This window comes from Toxorhynchites rutilus, chromosome 2, assembly GCF_029784135.1.
Source record: "Toxorhynchites rutilus septentrionalis strain SRP chromosome 2, ASM2978413v1, whole genome shotgun sequence".
Classification (NCBI taxonomy): Eukaryota; Metazoa; Arthropoda; class Insecta; order Diptera; family Culicidae; genus Toxorhynchites; species Toxorhynchites rutilus.
The window spans coordinates 50594728-50604865 of NC_073745.1; the positions used below are offsets into that span (position 1 = coordinate 50594728).

A 10138-nucleotide genomic window follows, 5' to 3' on the forward strand; every position below is an offset into this window, starting at 1 on the left:
AGCCAAACGGAATCCTACGTCAACTATACGGTCGTGTCTCGGACACAACCCTGCTGTTATTTTTTTTTTCTTTTTCATCTTGGTTCCGATATGCTTTTACGACAATAAAGTATAACAAATTCATTGAAAAAGATGAGAACCAATGAAAAAGCAGAATGTTATTTATTTTGTACATACTGTTGGCATGATTGATTATCTTATATGTAGCTGTCAAAACAAATAACAAAACGAAACTGGTCAGCAAACAAGAGAACAGTTTGTGTAGAATTTCGCTATTGGAATTTAAGTGTTTCAGTCGGGAAATTTTGTAAAGTTCGATACTTATTGCGTGCCTAATTTATCTTTGGTCTGTTTGCGGTGTATTATGTGAGACAGTGGGTGGTTTTGTTGCATATAGATGATCAAAACTTTTGTTTAAAAATTCAAGTCCATTTGGGGTAAAAACGATGCCTTGAGTCAGGGTACTCGTCTTACTCAAGGTATTACCCGCACTTCCATTTATTTTACCTAGAAACATAAATTTTTGATTGCTATCAAAATTTGAGGTCTACTTAATAAATGATCAACAGATTCTGTAGAAGGCTTTATGTTGAGTATAAGGGAAGGTCTGTAATGACAGATTCTGTAGAATGCTTTATGTTGAGTTTAAGGTCTGTAAATTTGAAGCCACAGGAACATGGGAGGTCTCCAAAATATGTCGAAACCCTAGGGTCCACATTCAAGTGAATAAATCGAAAGCTATTGACACAATAGATAAAGATTGTTTATTTGGGGTAATTATACAATAAACTTCTGAGCATATGTGAGTTTTGCACAAATCAGTTGAGCGATACCGAACCGAAGAAGGAAGAGAGCACCCATACTACGAAATTTGACCGACCCATTTGTATATGGCGACTCCTCCATGTGAAAAAAAAGTAGCTCGGTTGATTTTTCCTGAACCAAATAGTTTTAACCGATTTGAAAATTTCAGCAGTAGCTGACACTTTGTTGTCCTTAGCTCCGTATTGAGAAATCTGTTTGCACTCTGGAGGTGTGTCGAGAAAATTGTATATTTTTGGCCATTCGAAACGAGTGGAAGAAGGGTAGCAATCAAACTTGAATTTTTGCTATCCAAACACTTCCCCAAATTCGATATAACATGTACGCGGAGACTTATTTCCAAAAAATGTTCCTTTCATAGCATTTGTAAAATATCTTCGCTTCAGAAATTAACAGCTTATCATGGGGATTGAAACAGTGAAATACGAGATAATCGGATTGAAACAGTATTGCAAAATAAATTCGAAATTTTTATATCGAACAGGGAAGGATCAAAAGTCTAAACGCTCAAAATCGCACTAATAGTCAAAGAATTACAAAAAAAAACATGTGAATGAAACAACCGAGAAAAAATGGCCAATCACTAAGCTGAACAAACAAAAAAAAATGAAACTACGAGAACAAGTGCAAAACTGGTTTCGAAGGAACAACCTTATCTTTGAGTGAAATTGTAATTGACGGCTGATTTTGTTTTCCATGTTTTGTATCTATGATACAAGTTACAAGATTTTTTGTTTCCCGAACAAATGTCTAAAGGGTGTGTCACATCAAATTGCATCACGGAAAAAACGCTGTAGAAATTCGCCCAGTAGACCGATCCTTTTGAAAATTTTAGACATTAAAATAAAAACTATTAAACAATTTTAGGCATTTTCTTTTTATTCATACTTCGAGCCCAAGCCCGTATGCTCGCACCTTCCTCTTTACCCCGTCCATAAGGTTCTGTACAACGTCAGGTTGTAGTTTTTTTTGAACAGAAATCCATTTTCTCTTGAAGTCCGCCTCCGATTTGACAACTTTTGGGTTCTTCCGGAGGGCCTGTTTCATAATCGCCCAATATTTCTCTATTGGGCGAAGCTCCGGTGCGTTGGGCGGGTTCATTTCCTTTGGCACGAAGGTGACCCCGTTGGCTTCGTACCACTCCAACACGTCCTTTGAATAGTGGCACGAAGCGAGATCCGGCCAGAAGATGGTCGGGCCCTCGTGCTGCTTCAATAGTGGTAGTAAGCGCTTCTGTAGGCACTCCTTAAGGTAAACCTGCCCGTTTACCGTGCCGGTCATCACGAAGGGGGCGCTCCGCTATCCGCAAGAGCAGATCGCTTGCCACACCATGTACTTTTTTGGCAAACATGGATAGTTTCTGTTTGCGAATCTCCTCCGGAACGCTGAATTTGTCCTCTGCGGAGAAGAACAACAGGCCCGGCAGCTGACGAAAGTCCGCTTTGACGTAGGTTTCGTCGTCCATTACCAGGCAATGCGGCTTCGTCAGCATTTCGGTGTACAGCTTCCGGGCTCGCGTCTTCCCCACAATGTTTTGCCTTTCGTCGCGGTTAGGAGCCTTCTGAACCTTGTATGTACGCAGGCCCTCCCGCTGCTTGGTCCGCTGGACGAATGAACTTGACAAATTCAGCTTATTGGGGGCATCCCGGACCGAACTTCTCGGATCAAGTCTAAACTGCTTAACTACGCGCTTGTGATCTTATTCACTGACGGAGCATCCATTTTTGCCGTTCTTCACCTTCCGGTCGATGGTTAGGTTCTCGAAGTATCGTTTTAGTACTCTGCTGACCGTGGATTGGACGATTCCCAGCATCTTACCGATGTCCCGATGTGACAACTCCGGATTCTCGAAATGAGTGCGCAGGATTAATTCACGACGCTCTTTTTCGTTCGACGACATTTTTCCAAATTTACAAAAAATTGACAGTGAAGCATGGCCAACGTGATCTATACACTCTTATCTGATTATAAGCGAAAGCTGAAGATATAATTCCTAAAAATTAAATTTCTAGAGCGTTTTTTCCGTGATGCAATTTGATGTGACACACCCTTTATTTTCATCCTTCAATTAGAACTTCGTCCCCTAGAAAGAGGTTACCAACAGAAGCGTCGCTTTTAATTCTGAAATGGTTTTCTGTTTTTGGCAGTAATTTCATCTTTTTGTAACCGAAGTTGGTGAAACTTGGCATTCAAGATTTTTTTTCTTTTCAATAACCTTTTCTTCGAATGAAACAGAAAAAAACTGTTTCACTATTTTATCTCGGAACATCTGTATTGACTCCGTTAATTTTTTCAAGCATACTATTTGTATTTCACAGTTTTTTTAGTGCCGCAATGAATCTGCCGCAATAAACTAAGTCATAACACTTCGTTCAATAATCTTGTTTAGATGAAACTGGTTCGCATTTGATGGGGAATTTTGTCTTATCTTATTAATCTGTTTCTATTTTTGGGGTGGCTAGCGGACACCAGAGAGAAAGGAAGAAAAAAGAGACAAACGGTTTTGTTCATTTTTTATGTTAATACAACGCAGACTTTCGCATTATTTTACGTTAGATTAAACTGGAGGGAACATTACATCATGCTGAGTATCGAGAAAAGTTCTCACTCATTCCGACAGATTCAAACGCTACGATGAGAGAGACAGATGAGATTATAGAGCAGATCAAATGCAGAAATTGCACTAGAAATAAACGAAGCAGTAACTAATTTTGGGAAGAGATTTCAAAAAATTCTTCAAATTCTGTGTGCAATAAAAAAAAATATCGCAAATGTGTGACTACAGATTCTTGGATTTAAAATGCCGGAGAACAATGAATTCTAATTAATAGCCGGAACCTTTACTGTAGAGATATTTTTGATTGAATCTCGATTCACCCCCCCCCCTGCTCTTTGAATGTTGAAAAAAATAACAATCACACAATAAAGCGTAGTTTCGTAGCTTTGGAAACCGGTATTAATTATGCACCAAGTTTTATTAACTTTTGGCCATTAATATTAAATTTTCTATCGTATCTTTTGTAGAAGTTCTAAAAACAAGCTTTTAGTGAGGTTAAAAAAAACCCACTGATGTTAAGGAAAATAATTAATCTGGACTTTGAATACTAGTTTGGATTTTGCAATCCATAAATATTACGATTACTTGTTTTGAGGTTTATTTTCACTATCAGTATCGGAATATAATTGACGAAAGCGTTTTGGCCAGAAAAATTTAGGAAAAAACAGATTTTTCAAAGTTTTTCAAAGTCTCACTAGACTCAAAATGTATTCCTATCCAATCTAATTATTTAGCTAAAATGTTCTTAGCTGAATATTATTTGATAGTTTAAATTATTTAAGCAGGATCTTTAACTGCAGAGATATCTTTCATCTCACCTTTCATCTCAGATAAATAATGTTTCAAGGAAAAATAATTGCAGAACAAATTAGTAATTAGTTTGGAATATGTGCGTTCTATACATTCTAGGAATGGGTAGCATTCTAATACTGCATATCCAATTTAATGCGTAATTTTACCACGAAGTCACGAGGCTTAAAATCTTCAATGTCGCGAATCTTCTTGAAAAATTAGAATCTTCTTCTTGAACAGTTCTGCATTTCTATGAATAAGGATTGAGGCTATCGATACTGAGATTTTTTATATAACGTATCAAGAATTCAGGATACGTATTTCGGATGTTGAGATAAAATTTCATTGAACACAACATATTATTATTATCTGAAAAACAAATTCCATCTCAATATACAAAAGTACATACCTTTCTGAACTTTTGATATAGAAAGTAAGAAAATCGCAGATTCCCAAAAACAAAAAAAAGTACTGCTATGGACTCTGACACTTTCAAAAACCATAAAAACCAAAGTTTTCGAAGTGTTCGCCTCAAAGTAGACATTTTGGGTGCAGTTTAAAATTTTCCACGAAAGTTGATTCAAATACTTTCCATTTTTTATTTAAAAAAACATATTTTTTAAAATGAGTATGTTTGTCGAGGAAAAAAAAAATTTATACATCAGAAACGAAGAAAAAGAGTTTCTGAAGTTTAGATATTTTATGTCAAAATGTCTTGCCTTTTCAATAATTAAATGAACAGTTAGGGTTTCTCTGAAACATAGGACCAGAAAAAATACTATTTTTTATATGTTTCGCCAAAAGAAATTTGAGGTGCGGTCCATTATTTACCATAGAAAGTTCGCCTAAATATCTGTCATATGCTGACAAGACACATAATACACACAACAACACAACAATGGAAGCCTCACATAAACAGTCCCGCTGTGTATGGTCCAACTGTGAACATTCGAGCAATAGGAATATTCTTACGCCGAGAAAAGGTGACATAGTGAAGTTTAGATCATTTGTATCGATTAGATAGGAATACTCTTACACCCAAATGGCTACTGTGTAATACACAACAAAATTATCGTGAGATTAAAATGTACTCGAACAAATTCGGCTTTGTTACAGCTGAATTGCTAATTGAGCCTAACAAAATTAACAGATGAGATAAAAAAAATAAATATAAAAATGTGTCTAAAATTTTTTTTCGAAATGGAAAAAATATACGAGGTTTTCAGCAAAATCAGAGCAAATTTTCCTTCGCTGAAACATTTTTTCATGGTTTGGCTGTATGTTTAAAGTCTTCTGTTTTCTCATTGTAATGCGTTTGTCACTTGAAACTGTTATCTAAATGTTATCTTAAAAAGATTTGACGAGAGCGAGATGAAGTTTTAAAATGATTGTTCAAAATCATGGCAATTTTACCCAGAAGGAATTTAGGATGAATATGATAACCCTGTTGTTTTCTAGATTCATTTTGCTCAGATAGCTGTTGTGTTATACAACTCACATTTAGTTTATAGAAGTACAACGATGTTATTATGTGGCAAATATTCTGAATAATTTAAAATAAATTTCGATTGTCGGAATTGGAAAAATTTAAAGGTGATTCCTTCGGGTTAATGGTACAACGGACTCCACATAATTACGAAAGGATAACGATGTGAATCAAACGATTTACAAACAAAAATGAGATTAACATTGTGTATTTTGCATTTGTCTAGTATTTGTGTATTTGTTCATAATTTCGGAAAAAAAAAACATTTAATCTGATTTGTTAAAGAAATCGCCCGGTATCGGTCGGTAGAAATGACAAATAGTGCAGGGAACAATTTTAATTTGAGAATGCTGATCTGATACTGCTGTTTTATTGTAAACTTTTATCTACCTAATAGATTTTCGAGGCATTATGTCGCAGCTTCGCTTTTAATTTTTAACATAGTATTTCTTATATAAAAAGTGTGTCATTTGACCGGGATAGAAACTATATCTTAGCAAACAGTGGTTTCACGTTAAGAAGTGTTTCGAGACTTTTCTCTTCTGCCAAAATCATGCCAGAATCAGAAGAACATTTTTTGACAACATTCGAAGCGTTGAACACAATTTCTCAAAATAAACTAAAACACGTATTTAAATACACAATAATGTTCATTTTCACAAGATATTTTCACTGCCAGTTCCGAATCATAATTGGCACACTTTGTACATTCGCATTAGCGCAATGAAGGATTAAAACAATATTTTTATCTTTTGACAACGATTTACTCGATGCAAATCTTTAGGTCAAACAATCGCAATACTCCTTCAAAATATTACACACTGTAAAAAAACAGAGGAAAAGTTTGACACAAAATAAACCATTTTTCTGAATAACAAGCGTCATCTAAAAAAAAACGATAATATAAATTTTAAATATTCTGCGTTATCCATCGAGCTTTCATTCAAAAGCACGTAAAAATGATTCAATTCAGTATGTTGTCGAGTATATATCAATAGATACTTAACTACCAAAAATTAATTATTTCGAGCTGCAGATTTTCTAGCTCACATCTCAGATTATACAGTCAATTCGAAAACGCTTATCATCACCTTCTCCCAACGTACGTCACCGAAGGTTCATTCTACGAAACAGCACCCTTGAACATACCACCTACTTCGAGTAGTTCCGCCCATATCCTTCACTAGATTCGAAAGCAGGAACACAGTCTTCGAATATAAAAATACACGACTAGCTTCGAATCTCGCAGTTCCTCTCATCTCAACCAACCACCCCACAGTCGCAAATCATTGCTACTACATTTACACCCGCTATCAGGCAGCATTTTATCGCTTTTATGATCCACACTTTTGGGGAAGCGAGAAAAAAAAACAACACCCAGCATCCGAAGTAAACAAAACCGAACCGAGGGAAAAACACTCCTGTATCGCATGGGGTCTAACTTTCAGGCGCCGTTTGCGATAATCGTCATCGCCATCGCCATTATCGTCATTGAAAAATGATAGAAGATTTTTTTTGTATATCCCTTCCGGCCGTAATCACCGGACGCACGCAGGATGTATCTCTGTATCTAAAATTTGTCACCTGAGTGCTGTTGCGGCTAAACAAACGAGAAATAGCACCAAAAAAAAAAAAAAAACAGTTTACAGCCGTAGAAAATATTTCGCATAACTATCACGCGCTTATCACCGCCGCGCCACGACGGTTTTAGAGAGTGTTAGGAGAATCATCCGTGTTGAAAGGATAAAATATGGCGCGCACGCCAGTGCTTAACAGCATCCCCGTGATAACCAGGCGTGCTGGCCGTGACAACAGCCCAGCGGAACCTGCGGTGCTGCTACGTTATCGCTGGCCGGCATCTTTGGTGCTTTTAATTATGGCCGTGTTGATAGCAGGGAACGACACTTTGGACACGGAATCGATACGCGCGCTGCCATTCCGCGTAGTGTTCGCGCGGTGTGCGGGAAAATTTATGGTTACGGTCGTAAATTCTGGGCACAATTAAAGTTGATAGTGTGGTTACGGAGCCCTATTGTGTGTTGGGGTTAATTTTTGGCAAATTATCAGGATAGAAACAAAAAATCGAAAAAAAAAATATATGTTAGCGAACTTTTGGGGTATGTGTTTACTTTGCCTGATCGACGACGGCCGGTTGCATCCAGGCGCGGGCTCCCAGAGGTTCCTCTTTGAGGGAGGTCATTGGACCACGGGGTTGATTCATATCCGCCCCGGTTGGCGGAAGACCGAACATCATGCCACCGGCTCCACGGGGAACCGATGATGGGTACAACTTGCGGCCCCATTCTAGCTCTAGCGTTGGCCAGGGCGATGCCGAGCTGAAGCCCGGCACGGTCTCGTCCGAACGCAGCTTGAGTCCGTTGTCGTACACCGTGGCGACTATTGTGCTCGCTTTGGGGAAGAAGAAAGGCCAGTCAGGCTCTGGACCTGAATGCACGCTGACTGAAGCCGTCACAGTAACGCCGAACGCGAGCTTCCGAAACTTGGGTCACTTGGGCGTCCGCAAATAGTTATCAAGATCTCCGCACACGAACACACAAACACGCGCGCGATTGCACTTTCCACTTGTCACTTCAGCTTCAGTTTGAATATCTTAGCTGGCACGTGCCATTGAATGTCACTTCCGAATTATCTGCGATGGACACTTTGCAAAGCCGCCAGGGATCGGATACCCAAATTTTCCAAACCACATAAATCACCAATCACTTGTTACGATGCGGCAGATGTCGCCACACACTTTGCTCACAACACTCTTTCTCTTTCTTCCTACTCTACCATTCACCGAAGCACAGGTGTTGGTCTCCAGTGTCCGATTTGCTCAAAACGGTTTTCCTTCTGTTCCGAAAGTAGATCTCCAGAGAGTATAAACGTTCGTCCCGTGTGACTGCTAAACCCCAACTGAAATCAGCAGCGCAAAGTTACGATCGGAGTTTTACACTGGTACCGTTGCTACCGTTGCTGTTGCTGCGAACCGACCGCGCGATGTCTGTTCTCTGACATACATACATACCCAGAGCAAGCAGATCCAGTACCAGTAGCAGCAGCAGCAGCAGCAGCGTCACACCACCGGAGCAAAGGCGCACCGGCCCCGGTTGACGTTAACTTTTGAGTTTTTCTATCCATCCATCTACTTCAACCCGCGCGCCAGACTGAGACCGCATCATACGACCGACCCACTCATTCGCACTGGCACACACGTGAGTCCCTGCTGAGCGAAACATGGGGTTTACAGCAGTGTTGGTGCGTATACACACCGGATACATGGCCGGAGAGAGCACAGGTCAGATTTACAATCCCTTTGAGTTTCCCGCTAATCTTCTCGCTCTAGCTTCTGCCTTGTTACGCTGCCACTGTACTAATTCCCTGTGCGCGAACTCCCAGCAGTATGAAAAGGATATCTCCGGAGTCAAATCTTCTCAGTCCCAATAGGCTCCGCCTTGTCACGTGCTCTCACTCAACTCGCTCTCCTACTCTCTTCTGTTGCACCACGTGCGTGCAGGCCACAACATCGGTAAAGTAGATCCAACTTTTTAGTACAACCATCAGGTTACGTGTCAATTTCTCCCCCAGGAACTGTCAATTCCGCTTCCTGTAATCTCAATTAGTGCCACATCACTTCAAAACCAAACCGATGAAACCTATTGACCTAAGAAAATCTAACCAACGTATAAAGTTTCGATGCACTAAAACCCAAAACATTATCCAATCCATGACTCCACCCCTTAACCAGCGAGCACACACACGCTCACACTCTCTTTGTATGCTTCCAAACAGCGCAAGCGTGAAGCGAGGGGAAAACCTGTCGGCCGCACTGTTGCTCTCTTGCTCACGCGTTAGCTCGCGCGCTCCGACTCACTCCACCCCTTACTGGTTTCGCCAATGCCCTGTTCTAAAAAACATACGCAAGTGTATGTGTGTGGGTGCGTTGGGACTTGTTGCGTTTTCTTCTCCTCTCATGTGACAAACTCCACCAACAACGGTCAGAGGTTCTTTTTCTTGTTCTTGCGGGAGGCGTGTGCAACTCGGTTGCTCTTGTTGTTGTTGTGTTGTTGTTGTTGTTGTTGTTGTTGCTGCTGTTTTCATCTTCGCTTCCGCAAGTCACTTTGGTAAATGAGAAAAAAAAAGGTGAGATATCATGTTGTTGTTGCACTAGCCGCACCAACGTTAGTTTGTGGAACAAGCAAACAGGTAAACAGGCAAACCTGGTGCCCATTTTCTCCACGGCGCTTCGAAGCGAGAAATGATTGGATTGCGGGGAATGTTTGTTTTGCACCTTGTGGTTACCTGTTTTTTTTCTTCTTCTTCTTCATTTCCCTGCTCACCTGCTGCTTTCGTTTTTTCATTTCTCCAATCAACAAGATGCTGTGTGCAATTAGTGGGGAATGTAAACTAGCGAGTCGTTGAGTTGATTGAAATCCCGGTGGTCGCGGAATTGGTGTGATGAACGCGGATGTATGAGATAA

The 10138-nt window shown here is 39.8% G+C and overlaps 1 protein-coding gene across 6 annotated transcripts in view; it reads right to left on the bottom strand.

Annotated features, from left to right (window-relative positions):
* The window catches only part of LOC129767180 (transcription factor collier), a 124168-nt gene extending 115229 nt beyond the window's left edge, over nucleotides 1–8939 (bottom strand). For 5 of the 6 annotated variants that reach the window (XM_055767809.1, XM_055767807.1, XM_055767808.1 and 2 more), the window contains exon 1: nucleotides 7787–8676. In XM_055767809.1, coding sequence (XP_055623784.1) covers nucleotides 7787–7911 — 125 coding nt within the window. In that variant the 5' untranslated portion in view covers nucleotides 7912–8676. The other variant, XM_055767806.1, reaches the window with a different exon arrangement.
* Between the last annotated feature and the right edge of the window lie 1199 nt (nucleotides 8940–10138).